The 15956-nt window shown below is 43.2% G+C and overlaps 1 protein-coding gene across 1 annotated transcript in view; it reads right to left on the reverse strand.

Moving 5' to 3' along the window:
• The window catches only part of LOC124779352 (macrophage mannose receptor 1-like), a 77196-nt gene that overhangs the window by 22923 nt on the left and 38317 nt on the right, over positions 1 to 15956 (reverse strand). The window contains exons 2-3 of the mRNA XM_047253706.1: positions 11435 to 11465; positions 11076 to 11327 (exon numbers count right to left, since the gene is read on the reverse strand). Coding sequence (XP_047109662.1) covers positions 11076 to 11327; positions 11435 to 11465 — 283 coding nt within the window. The remainder of the gene's footprint in view (positions 1 to 11075; positions 11328 to 11434; positions 11466 to 15956) is intronic.

Here is a 15956-nt window from a genome sequence, read left to right on the forward strand (position 1 = left end):
ACGGACTTTGAGCGAGGGCGTATAGTGGGCATGCGGGAGGCCGGGTGGACGTACCGCCGAATTGCTCAACACGTGGGGCGTGAGGTCTCCACAGTACATCGATGTTGTCGCCAGTGGTCGGCGGAAGGTGCACGTGCCCGTCGACCTGGGACCGGACCGCAGCGACGCACGGATGCACGCCAAGACCGTAGGATCCTACGCAGTGCCGTAGGGGACCGCACCGCCACTTCCCAGCAAATTAGGGACACTGTTGCTCCTGGGGTATCGGCGAGGACCATTCGCAACCGTCTCCATGAAGCTGGGCTACGGTCCCGCACACCGTTAGGCCGTCTTCCGCTCACGCCCCAACATCGTGCAGCCCGCCTCCAGTGGTGTCGCGACAGGCGTGAATGGAGGGACGAATGGAGACGTGTCGTCTTCAGCGATGAGAGTCGCTTCTGCCTTGGTGCCAGTGATGGTCGTATGCGTGTTTGGCGCCGTGCAGGTGAGCGCCACAATCAGGACTGCATACGACCGAGGCACACAGAGCCAACACCCGGCATCATGGTGTGGGGAGCGATCTCCTACACTGGCCGTACACCACTGGTGATCGTCGAGGGGACACTGAATAGTGCACGGTACATCCAAACCGTCATCGAACCCATCGTTCTACCATTCCTAGACCGGCAAGGGAACTTGCTGTTCCAACAGGACAATGCACGTCCGCATGTATCCCGTGCCACCCAACGTGCTCTAGAAGGTGTAAGTCAACTACCCTGGCCAGCAAGATCTCCGGATCTGTCCCCCATTGAGCATGTTTGGGACTGGATGAAGCGTCGTCTCACGCGGTCTGCACGTCCTGCACGAACGCTGGTCCAACTGAGGCGCCAGGTGGAAATGGAATGGCAAGCCGTTCCACAGGACTACATCCAGCATCTCTACGATCGTCTCCATGGGAGAATAGCAGCCTGCATTGCTGCGAAAGGTGGATATACACTGTACTAGTGCCGACATTGTGCATGCTCTGTTGCCTGTGTCTATGTGCCTGTGGTTCTGTCAGTGTGATCATGTGATGTATCTGACCCCAGGAATGTGTCAATAAAGTTTCCCCTTCCTGGGACAATGAATTCACGGTGTTCTTATTTCAATTTCCAGGAGTGTACATTCAGAAGTGAAGTATAATAACTCATACGTAAGGTTATATATTAGCTTATCTGTTCCTGTTATTTATATGATGAGAACAATGTTCATGTGCACTAAAAATAATTTGTAAAATTTGACTCGTTCTACATTCAGAGATATATTCTCATAGGAATCTGCAGAACTCGAAATAAATAAATGAATATCCTATTCTATGTTTCCTACTTCTGTGGTATTGCCCTACCAGAATTTGTCACAATTACAAGTGATTTGGTCTATTCTACTCTTTCCCAAAGCTGAATTACTGACTTCACTATTGTACAAAAAATGTCCATTAGTGTTGCACATATTAAACAATGCTTTCAAGTCACTGGATTTAAGCTTACTCGCCACATTCAGAGAGACTTTTCTTAAATATGGAATCGTGTACCTTTTATTGTGGTCTTGATGTGATGGGTTGAGGGCAAGGTAAGGAAGAGAAGAGACGTGTTCTTTCCTTTTATGGTGGATTATGAAGACCACTAAGGCAGGAGTGTAGCCATTGCATGATGCTATTTACCCGACTATATTTAATTCAGTTCAGATGTCATCATCACTCATGGGAAAGGACATTATGTAATGTATCATTAAATGAAAAGCAGCAGGTTTATGGGACACTAGGAGTTGAGAAATGACACATATTACAACGTCTGTGGTGGTAGGCTTCCTATAAATCATGAAAGTATGAGTATGATGATTTATATCTATGTTAGGTCTAGGTAACTTATGGAGTTACCCCCAAATTCCTCTGAGAATTTGATACTGTTGTGCTTAGCATTTCTTGCTTTAAGAGTGTTTAAATTTTTGTGGTAGTACGCATACATAACCACAGCACTTCATCAACCATTATCCAAACTTGTGAGAGACTGTGTTATTTTTCAAGAGATGTTTATTGGAATTGTCCATGTACATACCTGTGGGGACTGGACTGAGTGGAGTCCATAAGTAGACCATCTAAAAGTCTGTATATCTTTCCATTGAAATGGTAATTATTGTGGCTTAGGCAACTGTGTGTTGCTAACTTTATGTCACCTGCAACAACTGGGTTGACTCCTGATTTATCTAGCAAGTTTGTGAGAATATTTGTGCTCTCCTGATTGGATATGTTAGTAACTAAACTCCTGAAATCAAAAGAATGTAGCCTGGAACTAGAGGGGCAGGGGATTTGGATATATTTTGACTTATACACTAAGTCAATTGAATTAAGAGTGCCCAGACTAGATTTAAGAGGTGTTTTGATTTTGAGCAGGTCATTCAATTCCCTGATTAATTTGTAAAATGGAGCTGAACTCAAAGATGCTAAAGAAAGATTGGGATGTCGCCTTTGTGGAGTTCAGAGAGATCATACAGTCTGGGACCTATAGAATTCATTTTGGAGAAAATGTAGGCATCAGAGTACAAGGCAAGCAGTAAGATACAAATCCAAGTTCCTGGCCAGATGATAATCTTATCACATACAGTGTCATGTTACACATTGGTGTAAGATTGCACACTTGGTCTCCTTGGTCCCCCCCACTCTCTCTCCCTGAGGAAAGTAATGGGAATTGACCAAGGTTACTCAGGGCAACTCCCAGATCCTTTCCTCCTCCCCTCTTCCCATCTCCACCTATCCCCTCTGGAGCCACAAAGATCAAGTACACTGTCCACACCTTCACCTTTTACGACTGGGACACTTGAAACTCTGCCGCTGAGCAGCTTAGGAAGAAGATAATGCTGTCTCTATTTGTTAATAACAAATCAGTTAAAGTCATGCCACTTGAGATCTACCCTACAGCTATTTGTTAATAACAATATAATATTTCATCATTACAACCACAACAGAGGACCCACCCAGACAGATATGTAAGTTATCTCATTCTTCCGAAATTTTAAGTATTTTCAAATGTTTTCCATATTTTCGATTATAGGCCTTTTCCCCATTACATGAGCTGCAACCCATTGCTCTCATTGTCATGTCAACATCATGCATCATTGTGTCACAACGTCGTGTCACGACAATGTGTCGTAGTATCGCATCGTATCATAGTATGTCACATCTTGTCATGTCACAGTCATATTGAATCAAGTCACTTCGCATCATCTCGACGTCATGATACTCTCAGCCAATCACAATGCAGCATGCTCCCGATTTATTCATTGCTATGCTACCATTCCATTACTAGTGTGTGTGACATGATAGTGTATGTGTTAGAAACAAACACATGGGTGGAAATTATGATGTCATAGCAAACTCTGTCAACACTATCGATTTTAAACGAAAGATAATGCATAAGAAATATCACAATACGATGGTTAAACGTCCCGATAAGCCACTATCACATTACTAGAATGTGTGTCATCAAGTAAAATTTTATGTGTGCGTGTGTATATGTAGTAAGCACTATAAAATGTGTACCCAGAGAAAGAGTTGACCAATAACTGAAGCCACGCTGGTGAAAATCTGGTCACGTGTGGGGCAGACTATCCCTCAGATTCTGACATGTGGGGGTATGGGCGTGAACATCGACACTTGGAGCATGATTGTGGACGCACGAACACCCAGCCCAGCAATTGCTGAGAAAGTTGTATTATAAATGGTGTAATCATCTCCAACCTTGTGGCTGACACTGCTGCTACATCAGTTCTGACTGTGGAACCTACCACCAGTGGTAATAATGGCAAACCCAAAGTATTAGCGAAAAATATCAGACTGCTACAAATACACACCTACAACACAGGAACTCCTTCCTGCATTTGACTGAATAGTGATGACACGATATGGGACTCCTCGAGCAGTTGGGATCGTCAGAGAATCTCAGGTAGTGAAAGAGAGAGCTCCACACATTTGCCCAACACTGCACCAGACCATATCCCTAGCCATGTTGCATAATTTAAACACTATGCATCTGTAATTGCCTATGATGCGACCGACCTAGTGGCTGGTATAAATGGCACTCAGTCATTCAGGGAGGGAGTCTCCGCCACAACACGACAGGCCTAACTTGCGGAAGTCTGTGGATAAACGTTGCTAACAGTGCCAAGCGTCCCCAGCGGCTCTTTCTCTCTGGACCAATGAGAAACATGCCCCCATCCTCTCCCAACCATCATGCCTTTAAAACTAGTTTGGGCGACTCCATTCTCAGCCAGACCACACTTCTAGGTGGAATGAAGACTATTAGTTATAACCACGATATCTAAACCAAGTAAACCGTACAATGTTATTAGTATATGCGACATTACTATAGGTTTCGTACATCACCGAATATGACCATAGCTATTAATGCATTTTGAACTAATGTATAGAATTCCAAAGACACACACAGGACAGACAGTACATTGCTGTATTTGCTACGACAATTTATCTGTGCATTAATAATAAGTGAAATCGCTTATATATATATATATATATAAGATGATGAGACTTACCAAACAAAAGCGCTGGCAGGTCGATAGACACACAAACAAACACGAACATACACACAAAATCCGAGCTTTCGCAACCCCTGGTTGCTTCGTCAGGAAAGAGGGAAGGAGAGGGAAAGATGAAAGGATGTGGGTTTTAAGGGAGAGGGTAAGGAGTCATTCCAATCCCGGGAGCGGAAAGACTTACCTTAGGGGGAAAAAAAGGACGGGTATACACTCGCACACGCACACATATCCATCCGCACATACACAGACACAAGCAGACATTTGTAAAGCCTTTACAAATGTCTGCTTGTGTTTGTGACCCTACGACTTATCTTAGAATAAGGAAAGGCCAAGATACCTTTATAGCATTTGTAGACTCAGAGAAAGCTTTTGACAATGTTGGCTGGAGTTCTCTCTTTGAAATTCTGGAGGTATCAGGGTTAGAAATACAGGGAGCGAAAGGCTCTTTACAAGTTGTGCAGAAACCAGATGGCACTTGAGTCGAAGGCCATAAAAGGGAAGCAGTGGTCGAGAAGGGAGTGAGACATGGTTGTAGCCTATCCCCAATGCCATTCAGTCTGTACATTGAGAAAGCAGGAAAGCAAACCAAAGACAAATTTGGAGTGGGAATTAAACTTCAGGGAAAAGAAAAACATTCGAGGTTTACCGATGACACTGTAATTCTATAAGAGACAGCCAAGGACTTGGAAGGGCAAGTGTCTTGAAAAGAGGATATAAGATGAACATCAACAAAAGCAAAACGAGGAAAATAGAAGATAATCGAATTAAGTCAGGTGATGCTAAGGGAATCAGATTAGGAACCGAAACACTTAAAGTAGTAGATGAATTTTGTTATTTGGGGAACAATATAGCTGATGATGGTAGAAGATGAGAGGATATAAAATGTAGACTGGCAGTGGGACCAAAGCGTTTCTGAAGAAGAGAAACATGTTAACATCTAACATAGATTTAAGTGTTAAGAAGTCTTTTCTGAAAGTATTTGTATGGAGCACGGAAGCGAAACATGGACGATAAACAGTTTAGACGATAAACAGTTTAGACCAGAAGAGAATAGAACCTTTGAAATGTGGTGCTGCGTAAGAATGCCGAAGATTGGATGGGTAGGTTGCGTAACAAATAAGGAGGGACTTAATAGAACTGGGGAGAAAAGAAATTTGTGGCACAATCTGACAAGAAGAAGTGATCAGTTGAGAGGACACATTCTCAGACCACCAATTTAGTACTGGCGAGAAGAGGGGGGGGGGGGGGGGATGGTAAAAATCGTAGAAGGAGACCGAGAGACGAATACTGTAAGCAGAACACAGCAACGATCATTAGAAGCAAAAAATTGTGGTAAACGTCGGCTCTGTAACACATACCTCAAGACCTATGAGCACATGTTCATCTTCAATACTGTGAAACGTTACTCTGGTACACAGTGTCCAAGGCAACTGCTTCATCTTTTATTTTTCCATTTATCGTTCAGACATGGTTACCTGTTACATTATTTTACCTTTAGTGTAGCTGTAGCCTGTATACTGTAATTATATAATGACGTCAGGCACATGTGTTTTGGTCTCCTGTGTGAAAGTGTGTGTGAGTGGGAGATGGTGTAGCAGAGTGACTGTTAATTACATTTTACTCACTACTGGCCATTAAAATTGCTACACCAAGAATAAATGCAGATGATAAACGGGTATTCATTGGACAAATATTTTATACTACAACTGACATGTGATTACATTTTCGCGCAATTTGGGTGCATAGATCCTGAGAAATCAGTACCCAGAACCACCACCTCTGGCCGTAATAACGGCCTCGATACGCCTGGGCATTGAGTGAAACAGAACTTGGATGGCGTGTACAGGTACAGCTGCCCATGCAGCTTCAACACGATACCACAGTTCATCAAGAGTAGTGACTGGCGTATTCTGACAAGGCAGTTGCTCGGCCACCATTGACCAGACGTTTTCAATTGGTGATCTGGAGAATGTCCTGGCCAGGGCAGCAATCGAACATTTTCTGTATCCAGAAAGGCCCGTACATGACCTGCAACATGCGGTCGTGCATTATCCTGCCCAAATGTAGGGTTTTGCAGGGATCGAATGAAGGGTAGAGCCACGGGTCATAACACATCTGAAATGTAACGTCCACTGTTCAAAGTGCCGTCAATGCGAACAAGAGGTGGCTGAGACGTGTAACCAATGGCAACCCATACCATCACGCCGGGTGATACGTCAGTATGGCGATGACGAATACACGCTTCCAGTGTGCGTTCACCGCGATGTCTCCAAACACGGATGCGAGCATCATGATGCTGTAAACTGAACCTAGATTCATCCGAAAAAATGACGTTTTGCCATTCTTGCACCCAGGTTCGTCGTTGAGTACACCATCGCAGACGCTCCTGTCTGTCATGCAGCGCCAAGGGTGATCGTAGCCATGGTCTCCGAGCTGATAGTCCATGCTGCAGCAAACGTCGCCGAACTGTTCGCGCAGAATGTTGTCTTGCAAACGTCCCCATCTGTTGACTCAGGGATCGAGACGTGGCTGCACGATCCGTTACAGCCATGTGGATAAGGTGCCTGACATATCGACTGCTAATGATACGAGGCCGTTGGGATCCAGCACGGCGTATTACCCTCCGGAAGCCACCGATTACATATTCTGCTAACAGTCATTGGATCTCGACCAACGCGAGCAGCAATGTCGCGATACGATAAACCGCAATCGCGATAGGGTACAATCCGACCATTATCAAAGTCGGAAACGTGATAGTAAGCATTTCTCCTTCTTACACGAGGCATCACAACAACGTTTCACCAGGCAACGCCGGTCAACTGCTGTTTGTGTATGAGAAATCGGTTGGAAACTTTCCTCATGTCAGCATGATGTAGGTGTCGCCACCGGCGCCAACCTTGTGCGAATGCTCTGAAAAGCTAATCATTTGCATATCACAGCATCTTCCTGTCTGTTAAATTTCGCGTCTGTAGCACTTCATCTTCGTGGTGTAGCAATTTTAATGGCCAGTAGTGTATTTTAACTTTTGCTGCATAGTTTAAAAAGTAAAAATGATAATTGTCTCCAATGTATTTAGTAAGGACGCTGGTGACCTCACGGTTAACGCCCTATACGTACGACAGCCACCGCACTACAAGAGAGGCATTCTGCATCACAGTTTAGTTTGCTTTTGAACTTCAGAGAGCGTGTACTCCTAGAAGAGTCAACCTGTATAGCATTTTCCAGCAGATATTTCAAGAAAAGGCCATGAAGATAAAATTAGATTCGAGTTAAATAGAGGCTTATCATCAATCGTTGTTGCTGCAAATTATTCGCGAGTGGGACATTAAAGAGGGCAGTGAGAAAGAGACACGGGGTAACCTTCGCCATGCACCGTAAGGTGCTTGCGAGTATATACGTTACAAGGGGTATTCCATGCTGATTTACACCTTATTTTTTCCCGTCATTCATGGTCCGTTATTAGACTCACCATTACAGTTGTAAGTGTTTGTTACATCGATCTAACAGTTGGTGGCAGGACAATCGCTGGAAGTATAATCCCTGCACAGTGCAGCCCATTTAACAACTGCTGTCATCACATGAACGGACAACACTGGAGCGTAATCATCAAGGACAGCGCTGGACGAGGTCGTTTCTGTAGAAGGAGGGTGTAATCATTGCAGACATTCAGGTGCGATTGGTGGCAATATGTGGAAAGCGTGCACCGTCACGAAAATCGCTTTTGCAACACGACAATGCTCGTCCCGATGCGAGTCGAAAAACCACGACTGCCATCTCTGAAATTGGGTTCCAGGCACTGCCTTACCCCACCATATTCTTCTGACTTGGCCCCTTCTGATTACCATCTATTCAGGCCTATGAAGAACCTCTGCACAGACATACTTTCGCAGACAACAAGCGGCTTTCCTTGAGTGGGTGCGCAAGACTGCAGAAAAGCGGTTCGACGAGGGCCTACAGAAGTTATAGGGGCCAAGTCAAGAGAATGCGGTGGGCGTGGCAGTTGCCGTTGTCCGACCCGTATGGAGACGAGTGCTCTCGTGTTGCTAGAGCAGATTTTGTGATGGTGTACACCCTCTATATGCTGCCACCAATCGCTTCTCGGCGTCCTCACTGTGTACGCCCTCCTTTCACAGAAGCCACTTCTTCGAGCGCCGTCCTTGATGGCCACAGTCCATTGTTGTCTGCTCAAGTAATGAATGGCAGAAGTTGGGAAAAGGGGCTGTACTGCACGGGGACTACATTTCTGTATACCTACAGTTAGAAAAAAAGTGATACCTACTTGCAGCTGTAACGATGAGTCAAGCCTCGCTCTATGAATGACTGAAAAAATAAAGCTTAAATCAATATGGAACGCCTCTCGTAGATGTAGACGTAGATGTTGACGAATTTAATGTCAGCGTGATGCTGAGCTTGGCGGATACCTGTCGCCAGCTCCGGGCTTTCTTTGCCAGCAGGAGGTCTCGGATACGTCGATATGATATATAGAAGCGTGTTAGAATTTCAAGATCTCTGCTTCAGATGAAAGACTGTATAATCGATTGGAGGAAGACTGCAGTGAGATGTATGTCATCAGGGTTTTACAGTGTCGTTGAGTTACTTAAAATCTGGCTACGGATAAAAGTGCTATTGGCATGTCTGTTGATGTGGACGTACTTATATAGGAGCCCATCCGGTTGGCCGTGCGGTCTAACGCACGGCTTTCTGGGCGGGAAGGAGCGCCTGGTCCCCGGCACGAATCCGCCCGGAGGGTTTGTGTAGAGATCCGGTGAACCGGCCAGTCTGTGGATGGTTTTTAGGCGGTGTGTCATCTGCCTCGGCGAATTCGGGCTGGTTCCCCTTATTCCGCCTCAGTTACACTGTGTCGACTATTGCTGCGCAAACAAGTTCTCCACGTACGCGTACGCCACCATTACTCTACCACTCAAACATAGGGGTTACACCCGTCTGGTGTGAGACGTTCCCTGGGGGGGGTCCACCGGGGGCCGAACCGCACAATAACCCAGGGTTCGGTGTGGGGCGGCGGAGGGGTGAAGTGGACTGGGGTAGTCGTCGTGGGGTTGTGGACCACTGCGGCTGCGGCGGGGACGGAGCCTCTCCGTCCTTTCTAGGTCCCCCGTTACCATACAATACAATACAAATACAATACTTATATAGGAACTTTGGGAATGGTGTTGTGAGTTTGTTTATGACGTAAAGCGTGCGGAAGAGGGCTGAGAGGCTATTACGTCCAGTCATAATAAGGGCATACGCAGTCATGTGATCATGGAGATTGGTTAATACGGTATGGAGTGAAGCTACTCTTTGCTCAGGCGTGTTAAGGTAGGGAAATGAGATTACTTTGTTGGGTGTTTGTAATCCGACACAACCACTGTAATTTGGTGCGGAATTGGCTAGAAAAATTGAGGTCAATGGGAGTAACTTAGCTGAGTATGGTCTGTTCGATGTGGTTGTGTATGTCATAGGTCTAGGAATGATTAGGACCGATATGGATGATGGCATGGGATACAGTTAGGTTCAATTTAACTCGAAGCGCAAATTTTCTTTCAAGATTTTTGAAGATAATTGTGCGTAAGTCAATTTGGCTAAAAGGAGACCTTATTCTGTGTAAAGGGCGGTATTTGAAACGTTTGAGTGATTTGCTATTTAATGTAGAAAAATGGGTAAAATTCTCAAAGCTGTGCAAAGAAGAATAAGAATACTTATAGCACCTACAGTCGCATAAAATCTTGGTACATAAAATACATCTTAACAACTTTTTTATTTTTTAAAAATATGATTCGTGCTTTACAAGTATTTCATCTATTTATTTTTTGTATCTAGAAAATTACTTTTGTGAGCCTTCTCTCTGGATGTATCAAGGGACTGTGACTAATTAAATTAGAGAAAAATGTTGTCTTTGTTTGGAAGGGTACGAAATCTTGTATGTATGCCTTGAAGCTAACTTTCTCTCAATTTTTCTTAATTATAATGATTGAGCGATTTTAAGCTGCATGCCATCAGGCATTATTCATAATCCTGAAAACCTCCCACTCACGTTTTAAAAACTTCTTTCTCGATTTATTATTCCATATTTCACACCTTACTGCTTCTCCAAAAAGAGCTCCCGAAATACATTTTTATTTACTTTTTTTTTTTTACAATTCCTCAGTTAATCAGTGCTGGGAGAAGGAAAGTTCTTTTCTTCGATTTACAATCAATTTCAGACATGTTGAGCAGTCAGTTACAGATATAGACACAATTTTTGAGTAGACTTAATATCAAATTTGTAAACTGACCAGCATACATGGCATTACTGCTACACCAACATCTGTAATGTACCTGTGGGCTGTAAACCAAGTGCCTCTAAATTTTCTTTCACTGACTACAGATGCATATGCGTAGCATATGTATGCCTCATCTTGTTATGGTGTTTTGCAAACGTAGGGCAGACTTATAACAGTTTCGAGTAACGCAGACAATCTGTTTACAACAGTTGAGACGATGACACTACTTCGCTTTGAAATACTCACCGTCAAAGTCCAGCCACACTCCCTCTTTTTTTTCATCTGTGTAGTTGATAAAAATCCACTCATCGTCTGTGCGGAGGTTTCTCAACATGTGATTTATCATTTCCTTATTTAATGGACGTGCAAGGGTGCCACCTTCTTGTTTGCAAATTTCCAGTGCTTTATGTGCAGTTGTTTGCAATGCGAAGTGCTTGAACATTCTCTGTGGTTTTGAGGAGTAGAATGTAAAGCCAGGCGATACGTATGGCACCGTTTCTGTGAGCATAAAAAAAAGTTAAGAAAGGCTAAATAGATAAGCACCCAGCAACAAATTTCAACATCCGTTATAGCGAGAATTGATTAAAAAACAGAGAAACACTCACCACTACTGCACTCCGGATGCGCTTCATCGTCCTGAAATTTTAAAACGTACAAGTATGTAGCCCATACACAGAGAAATACCGTCAACAAGTCACTTAAAAATTACATAGTAAAATTGGCTAAAAGTGCAGAGAGAATTGTTATCTGTCTCAACAAAATTAAATCCCTTTACTTATACTGTTGACAGTTTACATCTTTTACCTCGCATTCAACTAAACGTCAGATGCAGTATTAAAACAGTTCCTACCTCATATTTCGGGAAGTTAAAACCAAACACTGGACTTCATTTTAAAAAGAACCAAAGAATGGAATATTGAAGATGAACATGTGCATAGCGCGCATTCTGTATCCTCACCATTTCTTAAGAAAATCGAAAACTGTACCCACCAAGGTGGTGCACAAGTTAGCACCACTTAAATAACTACAGAAATCCACAAATCCTCTCTAGAGTGTATATAAGAGCATTTTTCCTCGAGAAAAACATAAAATTCTACTGATTTTTGTAGATGCTACAAGACAGTTCACAAGTGTACTATAGTATTATCAAATATAAACGGCCTGCTGAAAAAAAAATGCCTTCAAATGTAGAACCACAAACCACATTTATAACAACTGAAGGTGCCTGTCAGATTATTATTTCTGTAGAACTAAAGATACTACCGCATTTTGAATGTATTAAGACAACCTTAATACAGTCAAGCAACATTTGTTACACTTATATAACTGTATTATATACCGTGAATCATAGCAAAAACAGGTAATGGTTCGAGAATGAAACAAAAGTACGAAACTAGTCACCAATAAAAATATTATTTGCGCCTCAGATGGAAACATCAATTAATAAATTACAAATATATTGAGTTGCTGTACTGATACCAATATAATGTTGGAATTACATACAAACTACATTGTTGGAAAAAGTATGTATAGAGTCAATCATTATCCTCCAGATTCTAATATCATCTCGAAGGGTAAAGTAAAATATGATAAACTACATTCCACAGTTCTAGCACCGATGACTGCTCAGTCTTCATTAAAAAAATGCTTCTGATATTGGAACACAGTCACTACATGTACAGCATTGCTAAACTACTGTCACCTTAGATTACCTGACGAAACAGAATTGTTCCATGCCGTGTTTGATATAACTTCATAACACGAAGATGACTCCGATCGCTTCGTCACCTCCAGCCCTAAATCGAGCTCCTTACTGCGTCGGAAAACGATCTTAAATATCAGGTGAAATCGCAATATTTCAGCATAGTTCAAGAATCATAAAAGAAGGCTGCATACATGGAAGAAGCCTGGAGATACTGGAAGGTCTCAGATAGATTATATAATGGTAAGATAGAGATTCAGGTTTTAAATTGTAAGACATTTCCAGGGGCAGATGTGGACTCTGACCACAATCTATTGGTTATGAACTGTAGATTAAAACTGGAGAAACTGCAAAAAGGTGCGAATTCGAAGAGATGGGACTTGGATAAACTGACTAAAGCAGAGGTTGTACAGAGCATCAGGGAGAGCATTAGGTAACGATTGACAAGAATGGGGGAAAGAAATACAGTAGAAGAAGAATGGGTAGCTTTGAGAGATGAAATAGTGAAGGTAGCAGAGGATCAAGTAGGTAAAAGGACGAGGGCTAATAGAAATCCTCGGGTAACAGAAGAGATACTGAATTTAATTGATGAAAGGAGAAAATATAAAAATGCAATAAATGAAGCAGGCTAAAAGGAATACAAACGTCTCAAAAATGAGATCGACAGGAAGTGCAAAATGGCTAAGCAGGGATGGATAGAGGACAAATGTAAGGATGTAGAGGCCTATCTCTCTAGGGGTAAAATAGATATTGCCTACAGGAAAATTAAAGAAATCTTTGGAGAAAAGAGAACCACTTGCATGAATATCAAGAGCTTTGATGGTAACCCAGTTCTAAGCAAAGAAGGGAAAGCAGAAAGGTGGAAGGATTATATAGAGGGTCTATACAAAGATGATGTTCTTGAGAACAACATAACAGAAATGGAAGAAAACGTAGATGAAGATGAAATGGGAGATATGATACTGCGTGAAGAGTTTGACAGAGCAGTGAAAGACCTGAGTCGAAACAAGGCTTCAGGAGTAGACAACATCCCATTAGAACTACTGACAGGTTAGGGAGAACTAGGTCTAATAAAACTCTACCATCTGGTGAGCAAGATGTATTGAGACAGGCGAAATACCCTCAGACTTCAATAATTCCAATCCCAACGAAAGCAGGTGTTGACAGATGTGAAAATTACCGGTCTATCAGTTTAATAAGCCACAGCTGCAAAATAGTAACGCGAATTCCTTACAGACGAATGCAGAAAACGGTAGAAGCCGACCTCGGGGAAGACCAGTTTTGATTCCGTAGAAATCTTGGAACACGTGAGGCAATACTCACCCTATGACTTATCTTAGAAAATAGATTAAGGAAAGGCAAACCTACGTTTCTAGCATTTGTAGATTTAGAGAAAGCTTTTGGTAATGTTGACTGAAATACTCTCTTTCAAATTTTAATGGTGGCAGGAGTAAAATACAGGGAGCGAAAGGCTATTTACAATTTGTACAGTAACCAGATGGCAGTTATAAGAGTCGAGGGGCATGAAAGGGAAGCAGTGGTTTGGAAGGGAGTGAGACAGGGTTGTAGCATCTCCCCGATGTTATTCAATCTGTATATTGAGCAAGCAGTAAAGGAAATGAAAGAAAAATTCGGAGTAGGAATTAAAATCCATGGAGAAGAAATAAAAACTTTAAGGTTCGCCGATGACATTGTAATTCTGTCAGAGACAGCAAAGGACCTGGAAGAGCAGCTGAACGGAATGGACAGTGTCTTGAAAGGAGGACATAAGATGAACATCAACAAAAGCAAAACGAGGGTATTGGAATGTAGTCGAATTAAATCGGGTGATGCTGAGGGAATTAGATTAGGAAATGAAACGCTTAAAGTCGTAACTGAGTTTTGCTATTTGAGGAGCGAAATAACTGATGATGGTCGAAGTAGAGAGAATATAAAATGTAGACTGGCAATGGCAAGGAAAGCGTTGCTGAAGAAGAGAAATTTGTTAACATAGAGTATAGATTTAAGTGTCAGGAAGTCGTTTCTGAAAATATTTGTATGGAGTGTAGCCTTGTATGAAAGTGAAACGTGGACAATAAATAGTTTAGACTGTAGTGGACTGACAACACAGCCAGTCCACAGTGACGGGTAACCGAAAGGCACGCACTTAAACTCACGCAGGCTGGCGTGAGGTCTGAAACAGGATACGTAATGAATGCTATAAAGAAAAATACGTAGCTTCTGGAATACTTAACTTTAATCCATCATTTGTATACATCGTTCTTGATGAGACATGCTTCATACGATAACTATCAATTGCTATGGCGCCTTGCTAGGTCGTAGCCATTGACTTAGCTGAAGGCTATTCTAACTATCTTCTCTGCAAATAAACGAGGCTTCGTCAGTGTTGCATCGCTAGCTAAGTCGTCCGTACAACTGGGGCGAGTGCTAGTAAGTCTCTCTAGACCTGCCGTGTGGCGGCGCTCGGTCTGCAATCACTGATAGTGGCGACACGCGGGTCCGTCGTATACTAGCGGACCGCGGCCGATTTAAAAGCTACCACCTATCAAGTGTGGTGTCTGGCGGTGACACCACATAGACAAGAAGAGAATAGAAGCTTTCGAAATGTGGTGCTACAAAAGAATGCTGAATATTAGATAGGTAGATCACATAACTAATGAGGAGGTATTGAATAGAATTGGGGAGAAGAGAAATTTGTGGCACAACTTGACTAGAAGAAGGGATCGGTTGGTAGGGCATAATCTGAGGCATCAAGGGATCACCAATTTAGTATTGGAGGGTAGCGTGGAGGGTAAAAATCGCAGAGGGAGACCAAGAGATGAATACACTAAACAGATTCAGAAGGATGTAGGTCGCAGTAGGTACTGGGAGATGATGAAGCTTGCACAGGATAGAGTAGCATGGAGAGCTGCATCAAACCAGTCTCTGGACTGAAGGCCACAACAACAACAACTGCACGGTACGTTGATCTTGTGCCGCGATCCGCGGCAAATTCATTTTTCCAGCAGCTGGTGACCGTGTCGCAAAGTCAGTATCTCGCGTCGCGCTCTAACTTGGACTCGCCTGCGGCCGGAACGCGTGGCTGGCGGCTCGGCGCCAGTAGAGGACTGCCCTCTTGTAGTTCGGCCGTGGGACAGCGACGTTCGTCGAGGAGCCGAGTCGGCAGTGGGGTCATAACTTCGTTCCGTGTTGGTCCGAGTAGCCTCATGTTCTGGGTCTGTGGTTCGTCGCCGAAATCCCTTCTGGTGCATGTGCCTTTATTTCTAAAACTGTCCTGAGACGTACTGTCGCTGCACTCCTTTCAAAGACATACAGTACTTTGGCTTTCTCTAAGGCATCGATAGATGTCTCTGTTGTCAAGGTATCGTGCTAACTGCTGCAGCCATTCTAGCAGGCGAATTAAAGTAGACAACATTGAGGACATT

Source organism: Schistocerca piceifrons, chromosome 1, assembly GCF_021461385.2.
Source record: "Schistocerca piceifrons isolate TAMUIC-IGC-003096 chromosome 1, iqSchPice1.1, whole genome shotgun sequence".
Taxonomy (NCBI): Eukaryota; Metazoa; Arthropoda; class Insecta; order Orthoptera; family Acrididae; genus Schistocerca; species Schistocerca piceifrons.